The sequence below is a fragment of the Staurois parvus genome, unplaced genomic scaffold, assembly GCF_062004578.1.
Source record: "Staurois parvus isolate SC_StPar_1 unplaced genomic scaffold, SC_StPar_1.0 ptg000618l, whole genome shotgun sequence".
In the NCBI taxonomy this organism is placed as follows: Eukaryota; Metazoa; Chordata; class Amphibia; order Anura; family Ranidae; genus Staurois; species Staurois parvus.
In genome coordinates this window covers 4,015,778-4,038,149 of record NW_028318414.1, presented here as the reverse complement: position 1 = coordinate 4,038,149, position 22,372 = coordinate 4,015,778, and the positions used below count along the sequence as shown (strand labels likewise).

General features: G+C 39.6%; 1 protein-coding gene across 5 annotated transcripts in view; it reads right to left on the bottom strand.

Moving 5' to 3' along the window:
- The window catches only part of XRCC4 (X-ray repair cross complementing 4), a 477,644-nt gene that overhangs the window by 358,731 nt on the left and 96,541 nt on the right, over positions 1 to 22,372 (bottom strand). For all 5 annotated transcript variants that reach the window (XM_089693240.1, XM_089693242.1, XM_089693238.1 and 2 more), the window contains exons 2-3: positions 17,473 to 17,632; positions 3,617 to 3,807 (exon numbers count right to left, since the gene is read on the bottom strand). In XM_089693240.1, coding sequence (XP_089549366.1) covers positions 3,617 to 3,807; positions 17,473 to 17,611 — 330 coding nt within the window. In that variant the 5' untranslated portion in view covers positions 17,612 to 17,632. The remainder of the gene's footprint in view (positions 1 to 3,616; positions 3,808 to 17,472; positions 17,633 to 22,372) is intronic.

The following is a 22,372-nucleotide window of genomic DNA, read 5'->3' as shown; positions in this document are numbered from 1 at the left end:
TGAAGACCAGAACGGCGCGGGAATACGAGAGGAACGCGCGGACCAAAGGTAAGTGAATTGACACAGGGGGGGGACTTACTATATGGGGGATGAATTACTATATGGGGGACTTACTATATGGGGGACTTACTATATGGGGAATGAATTACTATATGGGGGACTTACTATATGGGGAATTAATTACTATATGGAGGACTTACTATATGGGGAATGAATTACTATATGGAGGACTTACTATATGGGGAATGAATTACTATATGGGGGACTTACTATATGGGGGATGAATTACTATATGGGGGACTTACTATATGGGGAATGAATTACTATATGGGGGACTTACTATATGGGGGATGAATTACTATATGGGGGATGAATTAATATGGGGGATGAATTAATATGGGGGATGAATTACTATGTGGGGGATGAATTACTATGTGGGGGATGAATTACTATGGGGGATGAATTACTATATGGGGGATGAATTAATATGGGGGATGAATTAATATGGGGGATGAATTACTATGTGGGGGATGAATTACTATGTGGGGGATGAATTACTATGGGGGATGAATTACTATATGGGGGATGAATTACTAGGGGGGATGAATTACTATGGGGGACGAATTACTATATGGGGGACGAATTACTATATGGGGGACGAATTACTATATGGGGGATGAATTACTATATGGGGGATGAATTACTATGGGGGATGAATTACTATATGGGGGATGAATTACTATGGGGGATGAATTACTATATGGGGGATTAATTACTATGGGGGATTAATTACTATGCTTACTATGGGGGAATATTACTATACTTACTATGGATGACACATACACATCATTCATCTACTCTTGGTCCGGCCCCCGGGTCCAATATATGAACCCATTGCGGCCCTCAAGTCAAAAAGTTTGCCCACCCCTGCGCTACATCATTTCTATGGGAAATAAATCAGTGAGACTTAATTGATAGCAAAGGAAAGACACTGTAGGAAACATAAAGAGGTGGCATTATGTGAACCATAACAGACACTTGATACCTGTTTTTTAAAGGTTCAGCTTTGGCCTTCTAGTGTCTTCAGATAATACAGCATGTTGCTTTCCAACTGTTGCAAGCCACTGAGGCATATTTCCCTGAGAAAGCCAAAGACTGACAATCTCCATTCTAAACTAAATTGTCCATGACAAGATAGCAGGAAAGGTCATTTAGTTATCTTATTTTCTTTCTTTTTTTTTTTCATTCCAATTACTCGTGCCAGTGTCTATTCAAAGCCAAGTTCACTATTAAAGTGTATTTCCCTTTTTGCAGTCAAATTGTGGTAACATCTCTTTATATTTGTTACGGGTTCCCATTCACATAGCATAACTTAAAAAATATTTAATCATTGCTGCTTATATTTTTACACGCTCTTTTCTGAAAACGCCCAAACTGACCTTTTCTCATTGTATGTAATATTAACGAGGGAGCTGGAAAGTTAATGTTTACAATAATTTACCCTGTCTGTACTGTGCCCTTCATTATCAATTGCAAACTAGGTTTGAACACAAAAAGTTAAATACCTTTGGGCTTGAATTCTGAATGTTATGTTAATAAGAGGAAACTCAGCCTGCCCCACCTATGTCCCTCCACTTTCACTTTCAAAACTGTTCAGAGCAGCTTGCAATCTGCCAACAGGCATGCTCCAAAGAAACAATTAGAAAGTTACAAATTATTATTAGTTATGCTGTATGAATGGGAACAAACACATGGTGTTTTTTTTTTTTCAAACTTGACTGCAAAATTGGAAATGCACTTTAAGGGTGGACTTAAGATGATCTGTTGATTTTAACCAAGATTTCATTTCATTTTCCCTTTCAAATTTTGGCTTGTGGAATGTATAGTTTCATGAATTACTTACCTCTGCACTATATTGCAACTTCCTGAGTCAAAGGGAAAGAGCTATCACCTTTCAGAGCTTGTGAATAAGTGTCACCCCAGATTACTAAATTTTATACTGTGTTACCACTATACTTGATACAAGCAGTAAGAGAGCTACTAAACAAGGAAGGTAATTTTTAGTTTCAATATTGTTTTTGATTAATTAGGTATAACAAGCATATTCAAAGGCTGGCGAAGAAATACATGTCAAAGATGTAACTTCAACTTACTGTAGTAGAGGAGATACAAAATGATGTAAACCAGCAATGATCCCACAATGAAAGGAAGAAATGTTTTATCTCCTCACTGAAGTTTTTTTTTTTATTACATTTTCTCTATAAACACTATTAGAATGGTATTAAAATAAAATTAAGCTGATCATGGAGGGCTTTCTGTCCTTTGTTAGTTTGACTTTCTATGTTACTAATGTGACATTTCAAAAATATTTAGCTCATATTGTGGCATGCTATGTCAACATTTGGATAACGATCAGGACCCATGGAATAAAAGCAATATTATTTCAGTTGTGACAAGCACTTAAACTGCTCACTGGCTCTTCAGCAGTAAAATAAACACATTAATATAATTCCTGAAATAAGCAGCCCTCCATAAACACCAATATTGCTGGTCTGATTGGTTTATTAATTCTGTTGTACAATGTAGAAATGAAACACCTCTAACTTATAGTAGAACTATAGGCAAAACTTTTTTTTTTTTCTTTTTGATAGAGCAGGGGAGGGTTATAACCCGTCAGATATTTTTTCACCATTTGTGTTCCACTGTAGAGAGTTCCCTTCATTTCCTGTCCAATAGCCAAACAGGAAGTGAGAGGAAATCCTTGCAAATTAAGGTAATTCATTGGGGACCTCCAGGTCACCAGATCTAGTGTACCTATTGGAAGATTTCCCTCTCTATCTATTACTTTTCTGGGAACAACACAAAATTTGGGATTTCCTTTACTTTCACTTTCAATGATAATGGTAAACAGGACAAATAGAGAGGATGAATCCTTAATGGGGACACAGACAGCAATAAAAACTGGCAAGTGTTCTAATCCCTCTGCACTCTATCCAAAACTACAAAAAATGCCTTTAGTTATACTTTAACTGTGTAGTGGTTTAGCAAATATTATATTGTCTGTAAATTATAGTTTTGTTTATTATAGTTATGAGAAAAAATATTGTATATTATATTAATATTATGCAATCTTCAATCCAGCCAGCAGGGGAAACTGATGTATTATTTTCACTTATTAGCATGATTATGTTTCAGCTGTGCTGAACTATACCTCCTGTTCCCAAATCCCAAATAATCATGGCAGTGACTTATCCCTTATCAGAGGGCCAAGTCTGAGAGGTGAAGCATGCCTCAAGCAGGGTCCTACTGGTGTATCTCTGGATATTTCATAGATAGATATAAATAGACAGACTAACCAACCAACCGACCAGCAGACAGATAGTTTAAAAACACAACAACTAAAATGAAAATGACCTAAAAGCATTATAGGTTTTCTTTAATAGGAGATAAAAAATGATGGGAGGAGGTTAGGCTGAATTGTAATATAAATTGCTAATTTAAACTTTGATTTACCCCTAGAGTTCAAGATTTTATGAGCAAACTGATATGTACATCCACTATTCCCCAGTAAAAACTTAAGTTTGCCTGTCTACCAACAATTAAAAGTTCTACTTACCGAAACGTCCTTTAATTTTTTCTCATATGTAAAGCAATATGTGTCATAAGCACTTCCATCCTTTACAAGATCAAAACTATATTTGCTAGCTGGCAGTGTTGCAGTAATCAGAGCTTTTTTTAACTCATCAACATATTTCGGCCTTTCCATCTCCATATCTGCTGCTTCCTTGGATATATCTTCTGCAGACACTTTTAGAAAAGAAAAAAAAAAGGAAAAGAAAACATTCAGGAGGTAAAAATTCCATATGTGAGCAAATTACCCCTGGATCATTCTGTGATCTTAAAACATTGTGAACAACCCTATTCTTCTGTTCTTTCTTATTTTTCATCTACTAACTGCACCAGTTTTCTATAACTTTGTATTGTGTTGACTCCTCAAACACTGCTTTTTTAAGGTATTAAAATTATTTAACATTGATTACAGCAATCAGATAATCCAGGCAGAAGGGAAAAGAAAACAAGGACCGATTCTTTTGTCGTGTATGAAGACTGCAAGACTTGCACAGTAACTTGCGTCATACTTTTGTTGCTCAGATGGATTGCATCTCTGTAACATAAATAATGGCAAATTACAGCATAAAGCACAGAGACTGACATTTTGTTATTATGTTGCTGCAAAGTATACCTCTCCCATATCCTACTCTTACAATAACAATTCCTTATATTTAAACTAAAACACGCATTATAAAATATGTGAAATATTAGTTTTCTGTATAATGGAGATTTAGTTCTCTATGACCACCAACATGGAGCAAAACATTTTACACAAATAGAAAATTACAAAAAGATTCCACCATGTCATGTCATAACAATACTTAAATTACTTTACACTTTCATGTAGATTTGTAGTATCAGCTAACTAATCACATTTTATTATGTTCCTCTCAAGAATTTTTTATCATCTAGTCTAGTTGGATATACTGTATTTTTTATTGCCAGATTTGTTTATTGAAGATATAGAGCATAACAAACAAACAAACAAGAATGTGTGCAGGTACAATTTCCGAGATGCCAATAAACAATGTAAAAGGGAGACAAAAAGCCAGGTTAGTAAAACGCTTCATACAATCTGGGCATAAACATATATGTAAGCCCTAACTGAAGTGGGTGCGCCATTTCAACATCATGGCAGCTTATAAAAAGGGGGTACATGGTAACCAAAAACAGAGCGTGAAAGTACCCCAGAATATGGGGTGGGGGGTGAGGTAAGACCTACAGAACCCCTTAAGTGCAGCACAGGGCTCGATGAGCCATATTTGATCTATACACACTGAAGCTGGAGATACCGTATTTTTTATTGTTCTTCAGTATGGTATGTTAGTACTTTAAGGATACAACTAATGAAATGATCAGTCTATTGTGATCTGTGGTTTACCCACAGGTAAAAAGTTGACACTTGTCTGGGGGGAGAAAGAATATGAATAGCGCTCTTCACAAGAGTGGGCATGCTACCTGTGCTGCTGCACAACAGTCCTACAAGAAGAGAGGACCTCTCAGGCCAAGCTAAATGCAGGCAGATAAACCCTCAAAAGGGCGTGTTCACTTTTAGTATTGTCCTTTAATAAATCTCCCACCTCCTAAGTGCAGCCTACCATGTTAAATACTTACCTTCCTCCCCACTCTGGTGATCTTTACTGTTTGGAACTGCTTGGTGCTGTGCAGCCTTTCTTCCAAAAAAACACTAGTCTTTTTAGTGCGCACAAGCGCTGCAACCTCATTTATTCCAGTAAGTGAGCAGTATTTCAAAGGACAGCTTAGTGTGCTTTCACGCTGCCCCGCTGTGGTTTCCCCTCACTATGGCTGCAGTGCAGTGAAGTGCAACTGCACTTTCCCTGCAGGTTACCTTTGATTTCCCATAGACTTCTATTAGATAAGGCATTTTTGCGTGTTCTGAACTCTCATCAAAAGTCCAGCATGCTGAAAAACACCTGATTTAATAGAAATCTATGGGAAAGCACAGATAACCCACAAGGAAACCACAGATATACTGCGCCCACGCTGTGGGGAAATTGCAGCAGGGCAGTGTGAAAATGCCCTAACACTCAGGGGGATACAGGGCTTTATTAGACAAGTTTACTAAAATAAATTTGTCCTTGAATACACACATTAATCTGTAAAGTCATAATGAAGGTTTCTTATTTTAATATAAATATTTTACAAATCATTAAAACAGTCAACAGTAATATTACAGAAATACATGTCAGTATATTATATTATAGCTGACTTAAGATTTCATATTGTGTTCTATCTGTTGTAAAGTCATCAGTAGTGAGCCATATTGCACTACATTCACCAGAAATAAAAACTTGGGTCTTCCTTAAAATAGTCACTGGGACATAATTATGATCTTGTAGTGTCTGCTGGACAGTTGTAAATTGTTAAATTTTCCATATAACACACTAAAGGGTAAAACTGCATCTGCACTGTGAAACCCTCACATGTTTAGATATTGGGAGTCTTTTTGAGCCCTTCATGCAGATATGATTAATACATGGGTGGTTCTATGTTTAATATAATCAAATGATCCTTCGTAGTGTTATTATAATAATTGGATCCCTGCGAGTATGAAAGTGTCTTATAAGTTACCAAACACTTGGCAAGGTAAACCTAAGAACATGTGCCCAGGAAAACCATAAAGAGTGTCAGTTTTACATACTTTGTAACGTGTTAAGAGCGGGACTCACCAGACATAAGCACCCTTGGTTTGGGTAGTGAGCTTACATATTCTGACCAAAAAGACAATGATTAGCTCATGATTATGTGTGTATTGGTATAACCGCTTGCTTTACTGCTACAGTGCAGGCCGGCAGCACAAAATCAGGTACGTATAGGTGATTTTGCTTTACTGGGTGGGGGGCGTGCATGCCAGTCTACCCGTGCTGTCACTGGCTCCCTGACATGCTGATAATTTACAGCCAGGACCCACTGATCTCTTCGTGAGCTAGGGGGATGTGCTGGTTTTTGTCTCAGGCACACAAAACCTGTCACATCCCCTAGTAAAACAGTACACAGTACACAGATCACATATAGTTAGGCACACAATTAACCCTTTGATTGCCACAAATGTTAGCCCCTTCCTGCCCAGTGTCATTAGTACAGTGCCAGTGCATTACATTAGCACTGATCACTGTATTAATGTCACTGGTCATGTCGGTGTCAGTTAGCCAGTGTGAGAATGTCCGCTGTACTATCACAGTCCGGTTATAAGTCATTCGTATTAAAAAAAAAACAAAACAAATATTCCAGTATATATACCATCATTTGTAGACGCAAACCAACTAATATACAGTATACTTATTAGGATTTTGTTTTACCAAAGACATAGCAGAATACATTTTGGCCTAAATTCATGAAGAAATTTAATTTTTTATGGAATATATGTTTCAGAGAAAAAAAAATAAAAAATATTTTTTAAAAATGTTGTCTTTTTTCGTTTATAGAGCAAAAAATAAAATCAAATACCACCAACAGAAAGCTCTATATGTGTGAAAAATGATACAAATTTCATGCCACCTTCCTCACCCTTCTTCTCCAAACCTCTGGGGATATTTCCTCCATTACTTCGCCCACACTCAAGACATCCTCTTTCTTCTGGGAATTGTTGCAATCCCCTCAATCTAATATCTGTCCCCTTGCTCCCCAAAACCACCCTCCTGTTTTCATGTGCACTCTGGAACGCCCACTCGGTCTGCAATAAGCTCACCTCTATCCACGACCTCTTTGTCTCCCGCTCCCGACACAGTCGTGCGCTGGAGCGATTATGGCGTAAAACCAAATCTCACCAAGCGCTCACCCGATATAAATCTGCCTTCTTAACATACACTTCCTCCCTTCACGCTGCTAAACAAGCCTACTTTGTCACTCTCATCAATACCTTCTCTTCCAGCCCTCGTCGGCTCTTCTCTACTTTTAACTCTCTACTTTCTTCGCCTCCACCGCCACCTATTACCTCATTCACTACCCACGAGATTGCAAACCACTTCAAAAACAAGATTGACGCAATTCGTAGGGACATCGCCACTAAACAGACATTCACCCCACTTAGCATTCCTCATACTAAACCTCCCTCAAACACTTTCCTCTTTTGACCTCGCTACTACCGAAGAGGTCACTAAGGCTTTCTCAGAAGCCCGCCTCACCACCCGCCCCCTGGACCCTGTCCCCTCACAACTCCTTCGGTCAAACTCCTCTTCCATCCTATGCTCCCTCACTCACATCTTCAATCTTTCCCTCTCTACTGGTGCCTTCCCCTCGCCTCTAAAGCATGCACACATCACTCCCATACTTAAAAAACCCTCCCTGGACCCTACCAACCTGAACAACCTAAGACCCATCTCCCTGCTGCCATTTACCTCTAAACTCCTGGAACGCTTAGTCTACAATCGTCTGAGCTCCCACCTCACCAACAACAACCTTCTCAACCCTTTACAGTCTGGCTTTCACCCCCTATACTCCACTGAAACTGCCCTACTAAAACTCTCTAATGATCTACTAACTGCTAAAAGCAATGGCCACTATTCAATACTCCTACTACTTGACCTCTCTGCGGCTTTTGATACGGTTGACCATCCCCTCCTCCTCAAAAAACTACACTCTTGGCCTCAGAGACTCCACTCTCTTATGGTTCTCCTCCTACCTATTGCAGCGCTACTTCAGTGTTACCTATACCGCTGCCACTTCCTCTTCACTCCCTCTCTCTGTAGGGGTCCCTCAAGGTTCTGTCCTTGGACCCCTTCTCTTCTCCATCTACACCTCCTCCCTTGGTCAATTGATAAACTCCCATGGCTTTAAGTACCATCTCTATGCTGATGACACACAAATCTATCTTTCTACCTCTCACCTCACCCCTTCAGTCTCCACTCGCATCACTAGCCTACTAAGAGACATATCGGCTTGGATGTCACTCCACTTCCTCAAACGCAATCTTTCCAAAACTGAGCTCTTAGTATTCCCCCCGGCCCGTGCCACCTCCACTGACTTCACCATCAAGATCGATAACACAATCATCAGTCCCTCCCCTCATGCCAGGGTCCTAGGTGTAATCCTAGACTCCCATCTGTCCTTCCAGCCCCAGATCCAATCACTGACAAAATCATGTAGACTTCACCTCCGCAACATCTCCAAGATACGACCGTTCCTAACCCCGGAAACCACTAAGCAACTTATTCACTCCCTTGTCATATCACGCCTCGACTATTGTAACTCCCTCCTCATTGGCCTACCTCATCGCAGGCTATCCCCACTTTAGTCTATCATGAATGCTGCTGCCAGACTCATCCACCTTACTAACCATTCTGTATATGCCACCCCTCTCTGCCAATCCCTCCACTGGCTCCCAGTTGCCCAACAAATAAAATTCAAAACACTAACACTGACATATAAAGCTGTCTGGCGGCCATCATAACAAACCAGCTGGTTAGTGCTATTCACTATTGGAATTGGTATAGTAGCCTGTTTTGCTGCTACTATCTACGTTTGACCAGTTCTTTAAACCATATTAGCCTGCTTATCGATACTATCCATATAGGGACCAGTTTAATGCTCTGGTGTTTGGTTTTACTAATTTTTTTACTAATAAATACTATCAACATACTACACTATGGGCGTTTTTGTTTTTTGCTCTACACCGAGCAATTGAACCTCATCCCAGGACCCCAGGTGACTTATCCGGATCCCAAGAGGGAAGCATATGACCAGACCCCTCTGATTGACATCCCTAAAATCCATCCAGAGAGGAGGAGATTCTACACCAGGCTGTACCCTTAAGGGGACCTCTATATTTGACCAATGCGCATTAAGATTGCGCTTTCGGTGAGTGAGCATTCTTACAATTTTTGTCACTCTTCACCGGATCACCATTTGTTCACACTGGGATAATATAGCCGTTACATCTGCTATCAATATCGATTTGGACTTTTTATCACTTGACACCTTGTCACTTTATTATTGCTTGTTTTATTTATACCTTGGAAACACTGTTTATTTACCACTGGCATTTTTATTATCATAGGAATTTTTCATTGCCACTCAGGTTTACTACTGTTTTAATTGCTTTAGCGCTGCACTGTGTTTTCTTTTATTATTTCTGGAAAGGTCTGTGGTTCCTTTTTGGTGCTATAGCTGCTAACTGTAAGTGCTCGCTAAGTTTTTCCTTTTTTATCTAAAGCTGTACATTACACTGCCCCAAATTACATAACCGATCTTGCCTCTAAATATCACCCAAACCGTACTCTCTGCTCCTCGCAAGACCTCCTACTCTCTAGCTCCCTTGTCTTCTCCTCCCATGCTCGTCTCCAGGACTTCTCCAGGGCTTCCCCATCCTCTGGAACTCCCTACCCCAATCTATCAGACTATCGCCTACTCTGCTGACTTTTAGGCGATCACTGAAAACCTCTCTCTTCAGGGAAGCTTATCCCACCCTCTGCTAATACTGGAATCCTCTAATCTCCCAACCACTCCATCCCCACAGGTATTACCTATTGTACCATTAACCCCTCCCTCCTAGATTGTAAGCTCCAAGGAGCAGGGCCCTCAAATCCCTCTTGTATTGAACTGTATTGTTACTGTATTGTCTCCCACTATAATGTAAAGCGCTGAGCAAACTGTTGGCGCTATATAAATCCTGTATAATGATAATAATAATAATAATTTGTGTACAGTGTTGCATGACCACACGAATGACAGTTAAGGTAGCACAGCACCATACATCACAAAAAATGGTCTGGGTATGAAGGGGGGTAAATCTGCTGGAGGGCAAGTGGTTAAAAGGCATACAAGGTGACTGCTTAATAAATGTTATCGGCAACATTATGAGACTGGTTACATTGTGCATCCCCCACTGAATTCTGTTTTTTTGTTATAAGCAATCGAAGGATTACCTTGGTTTGGTCTGGGTCTGAGCTCAGTTAATCAATAAAAAAGTCAGTTTGTTTTGTTCTCCTCTACAACTAAATACACTATCAGCTGGGAACAAGACCTAGGGATGTCTATCTCCCAAAAGGACTTGCAAGAGATCTGGCTTAATACTGCAGAAAGCCTGATTAATGTTTCTAGCTATTGAAACAAATTACAAATTGCTTATTCATTAGTACCTCATCCATTCTTGATTCTTGCACTCAATCACCGATTATCCTTCCTAGTGCTTTATTGGGTATAATTCCAAATGCATATTCAGACACATTTGGTGCGATTGCCCATAAAGTAAGTGAATATGGTATATATGTATCAGTTGCTTTACACTTTAAGGGCTCACTGAGACAAGAGCTGAGACCCATTCCCCTTGCTGACCCGCCTTTTGCTGCATGTGTATCCATCTCAGAGCTGCGTGCAGACAGCCCATAGAAGAGGATGCAAACACTGTAGCTGCATGGACACAGATGTATGTCAAAATTTGGAAAGCAGGCAGAAGCAGGTGCTTGGACCTGAACTGTGCTTTTGGATCCATACACCCGTTCCTTCCCACATTTAAAAAATTGACATGCATCTGTGTCCTTGCAAGCTCTATTTGTACAGCTCTGAGGTGAATGTACATGTAACAAAAAGCTGCTAAGCATGGAGGCTATGTCTCAGCATCCATCTGAAAAAACCCTTAAACAAACATACTTAAATTACACAATACACAAAATTTGGAATCCTTTAGTCACACACTACTCACCAGCAGATTTGGACCATTCTCTCCTCACAATTTAATTTTCCATTTGAATCTGACACAACGCTGCCGAGCCTCCCTCTCTTTCCCCCTTCCTACTGTTTCCATTTTCCCTCCCCTTTTCCCCTCTTTCCCCCCCTCCCTTCCCCATTCTCCTTTCCTAATTCATTGCACCCCACCCCCCTCTCTTTTTCCTTAGCCTTTGTTATTCTCTAGTTTTCTTTCTTTTTGTTACCCGCCACATTTGCTACCTTTCCATTAGGATCTTCCATCCCTTGACTTTTACTACTGGGACTGCTAGTCCCCGGGAATTATTTTCTTACCTAATACTACAGTCACCAAAACAGAATATTGTTATGTCCTGCTAAGTTGGTTATGCACCTTGCTAGGCATTTTTAATACAGTGTCCAGCTTGCACTATGACTCTTTTCATACTTGTTTTAAAACAAAAAGTGCCAGTTTTTTTTGTAACCTAAGAGCAAGGGACAAGAGACAAGGGATATCCTTTTCCATACAAAATAGCTTCTGAGAAAGCCTATTACTGTGGGTATAGAAAAGATTCACCCCCTATAAAATAATCACATTTTGTTGCTTTGCAGCCTGAAATGAAAGCAGACACAGTTTTTGTTTTATCCAGCTGTCTTTACCCAGTGCAACCTATAACGTCCAAGTGAAAGGTAAAACACCAAAATGTCCGGAAAAAAAACAAAAAACAAAAATAAAAAATCTCTGAGATGGAAAAAGGATCACCCCCTTTTTTCAGTATTTTGTTGCACCACCTTTTGCTTTAATTACAGCCTTTAGTCTGTTGGGATATGTCTCTACTAACTTTTCACATCTAGACTTTGCAATATTTGTGCAATCTTCTTTGCAGAACTGCTCAAGTTCAATTAAATTTGATGGTGACCGTTGTGGACTGCAGTCTTCAAGTCATTCCACAGATTTTCAATGGGGTTTAAGTCTGGGCTCTGACTAGGCAATACAAGGACATTCACCTTTTTTTTTTCAACCACTGCGTGGTCATTTTTGCTGTGTGATTTGGGTCATTGTCATGTTGGAAGGTAAAACTTCCCACTGACAACTTTCTAGCAGATGGCAGCAGATTTCCCTTGGCAGTATTTTGTCCCATCCATTTTTCCTTCTATCCTGACAAGTGCTTCAGTCCCTGCTGCAGAGAAGCATCCCCATAACAAGATATTACCACCTCCATGCTTTACTGTAGAAATGGTGTTATTTGCATGGTGAGCTATATTGGACATATCGTTTAGTGTTGAGGCCAGTTAATTCAATTGTAGTCTCATCTGACCATAACACCTTTTTCCATGTGGTCTCGAGACTGAATGTAGCCTTTATTGAGGAGTGGCTTTTTTCTTGCAACCCTCCCATACAAGCCAGATTTGAGGAGAACTTGTGATATTGTTATCACATGCACACAATGGCCACTCTTTGTCACAAATTCCGGCAACTGTTTCAGAGTTGCTGTAGGCCTCTAGGTAGCCTCTCTGACCAGTTTCCTCCTGGCTCTTTCATCCAGATTGGAGCAATGTCCTGATCCACGGAGGGTCTATGTTGTATCAAATACCTCCCACTTCTTAATAATATACTTCACTGTGCTTCTAGGCATTGATAAAGCCTTTGACATTTTTTTGAATCTATCTCCTCCACAACTTTACCCCAAAGATCTTTTGACAATGCCTTGCCATCCATAGTTGATTGTTTTCTCCATTTGCCATTCAGGGACTGAAATGCTCCAGGAAAGCTCTTTTCATGCGGAGCTAATCAAAATGACCACAGCTGATCATAGTTGAAAGTCAAATGGCTTGCCACTGAAAAGGTGACTAGCCATATCTGATTGAGTTTACAAGTCATTTTTAGGAGGGGGGTGATCCTTTTTCCAACTAAGTGACTCCGTTTTTTAATTTTTGCTATTTTGTTGGTGTTATATCTTTCACTTGGCTGTTATAACTTGCACTGAGTAAATACAGCTAGCTAAATAAAAACTGTGTCTGTCTTCATTTCAGGCTGCAAAGCAGCAAAAAGTGATTATTAAAAGGGGGTGATTATTTTCTATACCCACTGTACATGCCGTGCTGTTTTTGATAGAGTGCTAAGAAGCAGTTGAACACAGCAGTTTAATTAAAGCAGGATAACTCAACCAGCAGGAAGACTCTACTGCGTGTTGGACAGACTGCAAGCAAACACCCTGGGAAACATCTCCTACAAGTCTGAGTCCCACTCCGTGTACCTTTTAATATGTCCCCTCTACTCCTCCTTTTCATATTACTATCCTGTGTTCCCAAAATCTCACTTCTTTACCCTTCTGCTCCACCCCAAAACTTGTACATCTCACCCTCACTGCTACCATCTCCCTACTACTGCTTTCATCACCTCCTGCTGATACTTTACTCTCCTGCTGACCCAAACACCAGGACTGGAGGGCATGTACACTCGTGTACATCCCGTTCCCATGTTACTTTCCTCACCCTTCTTCTCCTAACCTCTGGGGATATAGTGAGGAACAGAAGTATTTGAACACCCTGCGATTTTGCAAGTTCTCCCACTTAGAAATCATGGAGGGGTCTGAAATTCACATTTTAGGTGCATTCCCACTCAGAGACAGAATTTAAAAAAAAATTCGGGAAATCACATTGTATGACCTTTAAAAAATTTATTTGTCTTGCACTGCTGAACATAAGTATTTGAACACCTAAGAAACAGCAAAAGTTCTGGCTCTCAAAGACCTGTTACTGTGCCTTTAAAATGTCCACCTCTACTCCACTCATTAATCTAACTTAGTAGCACCTGTCTGAGCTCTTTAATGACACCTGTCCACCATACAGTCAGTCAGACGCCAACTACTACCATGGGCAATAACAAAGAGCTGTCAAAAGACACCAGAGACAAAATTGTGGACCTCCACAAGGCGGGAAAGGGCTACGGGGCAATTGCCAAGCAGCTTGGTGAAAACAGATCAACTGTTGGAGCAATTGTTAGAAAATGGAAGAGGCTAAAGACGTCTGTCAGTCTCCCCCAGACTGGGGCTCCATGCAAGATCTCACCTCGTGGATTATTACTGAGGATAAGAAAGGTGAGAAATCAGCCCAGAACTACAAGGGAGGAGCTGGTCAATGACATGAAGAGAGCTGGGACCACAGTTTCAAAGGTCACTGTCGGTAGAACACTACGCCGTCATGGTTTCAAATCATGCATTGCACGGAAGGTTCCCCTGCTCAAGTCATCACATGTCCAGGCCTGTCTGAAGTTTGCCAATGACCATCTGGATGATCCAGAGGAGGCATGGGAGAAAGTCATGTGGTCAGATGAGACCAAAGTAGAACTTTTTGGTCTAAACTTCACTCGTCGTGTTTGGAGGAAAAAGGATGAGTTGCATCCCAAAAACACCATCCCTACTGTGAAGCATGGGGGTGGTAACATCATGCTTTGGGGGTGCTTTTCTGCGAAGGGGACAGGACGACTGCACTGTATTAAGGAGAGGATGAATGGGCCATTTATTGTGAGATTTTGAGCAACAACCTCCTTCCCTCAGTCAGAGCATTGAAGATGGGTCGTGACTGGGTCTTCCAACATGACAACGACCCGAAGCACACAGCCAGGATAACCAAGGAGTGGCTCCGTAAGAAGCATATCAAGGTTCTGGAGTGGCCTAGCCAGTCTCCAGACCTAAATCCAATAGAACATCTTTGGAGGGAGCTGAAACTCCATGTTGCTCAGCGACAGCCCCAAAACCTGACAGATCTAGAGGAGATCTGTGTGGAGGAGTGGGCCAAAATCCCTGTTGCAGTGTGTGCAAACCTGGTCAAGAACTACAAGAATCGTTTGACCTCTGTAATTGCAAACAAAGGCTTCTGTACCAAGTATTAACACTGATTTTCTCAGGTGTTCAAATACTTATGTTCAAGAGAAATAAATTCTTTAAAAATCATACAATGTGATTTCCTGAATTTTTTTTTTAATTCTGTCTCTCAGAGTGGGAATGCACCTACAATGTGAATTTCAGACCCCTCCATGATTTCTAAGTGGGAGAACTTGCAAAATCGCAGGGTGTTCAAATACTTCTGTTCCTCACTGTATCTCCCCAAACCCTGGTTCTCCAGTATCTCACCCCTACATCAGGCATCCTCTTTCTTCCGGGAATAGCCGCAATCCTGGACCGGTGTCCCGCTTTCTTGATGATATATCCGCCTGGCTACCCTACTTTCTCTCCTCTGAACTACCCACTATCATTCTCAGAGATTTTAACATCCCTATTAATGTCAACAACCCGGCTACATCCCAACTCTTCAACATAACCTCATCTTTTGCATTAGCACAATGTATACAGTCCTCCACTCACTCTGATGGGAATACATTAGACCTTGTTTTCTCCCGTCTTTGTACTCCCTACAGCCTCACAAACACCCCCTTTTCTCTCTCTGATCACAATCTCATCACCTTCACAGTCTCCTCATCTTCAAACACCTATCCCTCCAAGCAGCAAACAATTACCCGCAGAAACCTTCACAACTTGAACCCTGCTCCTTTCCACTCTGCAACTGACCGCCTCTATGACAGAATCTCTCCCCTGTCCTGCCCTGACCTGGCCACTGCTGTCTACAACAGTTCACTTTCATCCACACTAGACTCACTTGCTCCTCTAACAACACGAATCATCAGGCCCTGACCATTACAACCGTGGCAGACTGACGACATCAGAAATCTTAAGCGAAATAATCATGCGCTGGAGCGATTGTGGCGTAAAACCAAATCTTAACAAGCATTCACCCGATATAAATCTGCTTTCTTAACATACAATTCCTCCCTTCATGCTGCCAAACAAGCCTACTTTGTCACTCTTATTAATACCCTGTCATCCAGTCCTCGTCATCTCTTCTCTACTTTTAACTCTCTACTTTCTCCACCTCCACCCAGTGCCTCACTCACTGCTCACGAGATTGCAAATCATTTCAAAAACAAGACTGACGCAATTCATAGGGGCATCACCACTGCACAGACATCCATCCCACTTAGCATACCTTATACCTCAACACTTTCTTCTTTTGACCTTGCTACTACTGAAGAGGTCACTAAGGCTTTCTCAGAAGTCCGTCTCACTACCTGCCCCCTGGATCCTGTCCCCTCACAACTACTACGGTCACCCTCTTCTTCCATCCTATGCTCCCTCACTCACATCTTCAATCTCTCCCTCTCTAACGGTGCCTTCCCCTCCCCCCCCTTTAAAGCATGCACTGATCACTCCCATACTTAAAAAGCCCTCCCTGGACCCCACCAACCTGAACAACTTAAGACCCATCTCCCTGCTGCCATTTACCGCTAAACTCCTAGAACGCTTAGTGTACAATCGATATATAGACCTCCTACTCTCTAGCTCCCTTGTCTCCTCCTCCCATGCTTGTCTCCAGAGCTTCCCCCATCCTCTGGAACTCTCTACCCCAATTGATCAGACTATCGCCTACCCTGTTCACTTTTAGGCGATCTCTGAAAACCTATCTCTTCAGGGAAGCCTATCCTGCCCTCAGCTAATAATGGAATCTTCTACTCTTTCAACCAGTCCATCCCCCACAGTTACTACCTTTTGTACCATTAACCCCTCCCTCCTAGATTGTAAGCTCCAAGAAGCAGGGCCCTCCTATCCCTCTTGTATTGAACTGTATTGTTGCTGTATTGTCTCCTGTTATATTGTAAAGTGCTGAGAAAACTGTTGGCGCTATATAAATCCTGTATTATAATAATAATAATCCATAGGCAGGTGGGATGAGGTTTGCATGACAGGAAAAAAAATATTACTTTTTTGGGCAGAAAACTTTCACAGGCTGACAATTGAAGTGGAAAGGCAATTGTTAGTACCATTATATAAAATTGAGTCATAACAATTATACAGAATATTAGAATATCAGAACAACTAAATATGTTTTTTTATGCTCCTAGTGTACAATGTTGTAAACTGAAATTTAGTTATTAACAGTTGCCAATGAAGTTTATTCTAGAACTCAAAAATATTAACCTGTGCTGCCCAACTTTACATTGGTATTAGTCATGCATTTATAACTGGATCATCTGGCCAGATGAATGATTACTGTTCTGCTCCAAGAGGATGAGTATAAATGTATGGCCAAACTGTACCTAGAATATCCATTTGGTCTATACATGCACACACTGTCCATAGTTAAAATTTCAAAGTATTTTACCTTCACCAATCCATGCAGTTTGTCCATCGCAAAGTGTTACAGTAAATCCTTTCTCTAAATCTTCCTTCCAGCTAATCTGTAAGAAATATGTTCCTCTTGGATTGGAGGCAATAACAATCTTCTGAACCATTTTCTCCATGGTCTGTATTTTGAATACCAACTACAAAGAAAAACAATTTAATTTAATTAAATACATTTAAACTAACCAGTAAAGATCAGCTTTGTATAAAGTATATGTATGCATTCAGAAAAAGGAGGTTGGTGCGGTGTACCAGTATGCACATTTCTGCACTGTTAGTTCGCCAATCTCCTGCTCTCTGATCTCCGGCTCCCTTTCCAGATTCCTTTCCAGATCCTTTCACCAAACCCAAAGTTGTTTGTTAACAAATGAGATCTAACTGATTATAAATGTGAACATATTCAGACCCAGAGATGACACTGGTCTTCAAAAGGTCCCTTTCATTTGCAGTACCTCCAAGATGTGGTTGTTGCACAATTCTGTAACCATTTATACTTTATAGACAACCCAGCCAAAGTATACCTAGTTACAACTGTTGATCTACTGAATTTTTTTTAGATAACAATTACCCTCAGCAAAGAGGTAGTTACAAAGTTAGGTTGAAAAAAGACATAAGCTAAAGAGTATGTACACCCAACATTTCTTATTCCTGATATGTGCCTGCTGTACCATGTACTAGTATGAAAAAGTATCCTGTTCTTTTTGTATTTATTTATTTATTTTTTATATCTATACACAAATGTTTTGTCTTTCATTTATATTTTAAACTGAATACACTTTAACTAAATACATTGAAAATCCCTATACACAGAATCCCTAAACCCACAGTTGACTCAAAGTAAAAAAAAAAAAAAAAATCTTATAAAGCATTGCTCAATCTGCTTCAACAACAAAAAAGGCAATCCTAAGGCAATCAGAAATGTCCTGGATCAACAATCTCTAGTGTTATTACTTAAAAATATTAATAGCCAGTTATTTTCTATATTATAAAAATTATGTACAAATAAAAATGAATCCATTTTCCAGCTTGTGGTTCAGGCCTACTATTATATCTTATTAGCAAAAATAAAGACATAAATGCAAAAAATAATGTTGCTCTATAGTCTAGAATGTCATTAAATTTCCATGCTGCTGGAAGAGGTTTTCCATTAACACTACCATCCTTTCTCAGGAGAAGATAACAGTTACTACCACAGGGTTCCTAATTCTTCCCTACCCTATTAGGTTGAGCAGTAAAGTTTTGGTCTGCAGAATATAACTCTGTGGGCTAAACCTGAATGAAGGTTTGTCCTGAAGCACAAGTATACCTACACCGCTAACTTGCATATGCATATACATATATATGTGACAACCTCCATGCAAGGTAAAGGTGAATGGTGATCATCTTGCAGTTGCCAACCCACTTGGAATTTTTGCCGTGTCCTGTGTGATGTGGTTTCAAGTCTTACTATAATAGACCTATATGTTTTAATGTACTTGCCAGCTGTAATCAGTTTTAAAACATACGATCTTTAGCTGGGGCTACATTAAGAAACAGACTGATACATGTGTGGCCAGCTTCAGAGGATCCTGAAGTCTCAGAAAACAGCTTCACTGAGGTATTGAATATCAGGCAAATAAACATGGAGCAGACAACAAGACTCCAACTCTTGTGGTGGACAGATTTCACCTCTTTACTATGTTTATTTTTCCCTAATGTTAGAACAATTGTCTCATTTCTAGTTGAAAAGTCACACCTTTATATTCAGAATGCTACTGCAATAGTATGCTAAAACTGCACCATATACAAAATAATAAAATAGCTAAGATAGCAAAGATATGTTTGTAGATATTCTTCTACACATGAACAATGGCTAAATGTAAACTACTAGAAAAAAAAATATTTTATTTTAATTTTTTATGATGTGGTATAAATTGTTTTATTCTGCTCTTTCTAAAAGAACCAAATATGACTCACTATACATAAAAAAGGAATAAGAATATAGTAGATTATTTAACTACATTGCATTGGTACAATATAAACTAACATCACAGGTTATTTCATCATAAAAAAAATGACTAAAACTTATTTTTTTCTTCTCACTGATACCACACATTATAAAAAATAATCCAACACAACTTCTTTGAGGTGCCACATTGAAGAACATCTCATCAAGAGTCAACATATCCCCCCTTCCTCCCGAATGATGTACAAAAAGACATCCCTCTAAACATTTTCATTCTCTCTTTTGCGCCAGTAAACTATTATTATTAGAAAAAAAAGCCATTATTTATTTCCTTTAAAATTCAGAAAAACATCCTTTTAACACCAGGGGGATTGTATGGTACTTGGGGCAGAACAGACAACTTTACAAAGATGTGAAAAATAAACAGCGCAAAATAGATATTATTAAATAACAAAATATCAAAACCCCATATCACTTAATACATATTTGTGTCAAAAAAACTCATTAAAAGTCCCTTGTAGTGCAAAATAAAGACCTCCAAATCAAATTCTTAGCCTTCCACCTTTCACCCGTGCACACCAACATCAAATGCACTCACCAGATTAAGGTGAATGTAGAGCCTTTGGGATTTTAATAGGGAATCCCACGCCCTCTTTCCATCCACTCAAAATTAGCCTCCCAAAGATAGGATCCTCTTTCAGGTCCTCACCGTGGTCTCCTCGCTTCCTCCACCGTGTTCTCAGAGAAAAAAACTTACATAGTGTAATATTGCCAAGATCATTCTGATCCTATATTGAACAAACTCCAGGCCACTCACATTTCAAATGAATAATAAAAGCACATTTATTGGGCCCAAGACAGCCAGATAATCACAGCCAGCAAATCCTCCAGGGTTCCCACATCAATGCAGCCAGTTGACGTATTTCCGGTCCATTTGCTGTACGTCTGACGTCACTTCCGGTGAGTGGAGCGCACGCCGAGCGGTGCGTTCCAGCGGCCATTTTGTGGGATTCGTGTTGAATATTGGTTAAGTCTCTGCCTCATCTGGCTGCATTGATGTGGGAACCCTGGAGGATTTGCTGGCTGTGATTATCTGGCTGTCTTGGGCCCAATAAATGTGCTTTTATTATTCATTTGAAATGTGAGTGGCCTGGAGTTTGTTCAATATAGGATCAGAATGATCTTGGCAATATTACACTATGTAAGTTTTTTTCTCTGAGAACACGGTGGAGGAAGCGAGGAGACCACGGTGAGGACCTGAAAGAGGATCCTATCTTTGGGAGGCTAATTTTGAGTGGATGGAAAGAGGGCGTGGGATTCCCTATTAAAATCCCAAAGGCTCTACATTCACCTTAATCTGGTGAGTGCATTTGATGTTGGTGTGCACGGGTGAAAGGTGGAAGGCTAAGAATTTGATTTGGAGGTCTTTATTTTGCACTACAAGGGACTTTTAATGAGTTTTTTTGACACAAATATGTATTAAGTGATATGGGGTTTTGATATTTTGTTATTTAATAATATCTATTTTGCGCTGTTTATTTTTCACATTTCACTTGTTTGTGTATTCACAATTTTTGTACAGCAGCAATTTAGAAGAGTGATTTATTTATTCATTTATTTGATCTTGATTGGCGCAGGGATATATTTTTTCTTTTAACTTTACAAAGATGTACCATTATAATCCAGACCTGGTTAGTGAAAAAAAACAAAAAAGAAATTTTTACTTATGTAAATTATATATTTTGTACAGGACACAGGCTGAACATTCATAGATCATGGGTTATAGGCTTGTAGCTTCAGGTGATTGGAGGATTATAGGAATCCTGTGCTTTTGAGCAATGTTACCTGGGGCTATTTGATAATTATTAACAAGTGGTCAATCAAATCAGTTGAGTGAGATATACCACTGGCGTATATCGTGAAGGGTGTGAAGCACAGGCATGTGGAAGATACAATTGGATTGACTCTGCACAATTTATTTTTTATTCACTGCATTGGATGGACTACTGATGTATTGATTTGATGCACCTTTATTTTGTATACACAAGAGCCTGCGCTCCTTTTACTACCAGAATCTAAATCCCAAGCAGCTGGAAGGCTTTATCCCCTTGGATTATGAAATATAAACTAATTATTATACCAGTGCTACAAACCATAAAAGTGCTAAGTGAATATAATGCATGAAACAATACAAATAATGCACAGTGATATAAATTGACTCCCAAACACTCCCCAACTTGTACAAACCTGTACAAGTGATATGTGTATATTTTATATAAAAAATATTATAATTCAACAACATTGTAATATAGTTCACAGCAATTAAAGTGAAAATGAATGTGCTATCCCATAAAATGGATTTTAAAAGTCTACCAAATCTATAACAAAATCAATACAGTCCTTTAATCAGTTTGACTCCTATCCACACATAAGAACTGCTTTTCAAAGTGTATCATGCAATTCCAATCCCCCTTCCCCTTCTTCACTAATTTGCACAACATTTTTTTGTCATAAGATACTTTTTTAAAATATATTTATGAATGCATTGATTTATTCATTTAATGCACTTCTTTGTATTTGTATAGATTATTTGCTATGGTATGAATGATTTGTTTTTTACATATTTATTTTTGGGTAGCTCTATAATGTTGCATATGAAGATTGGAAACTAGCACAGCTTTTGAGGACAATCCCCAAGCACCTCCCCTATAACCATACCCTACTCTGTAAGTCATCAGTTTTGTAGCATGCAATGCAGAGCAACCAAGGAATAGAACAGGGCAAATAGGTAATCAATTTCCTGATACAAGCTTTTGTTTTGAGGTACGCCAGGCAATGTAAGTACATTACATCCACATCAATAAAGAGCATTTTCTAAATCTTCATTGAAATGAAAGTCTGATAAAACAATGGGGAGAAAGGATGGCCTTGTGTG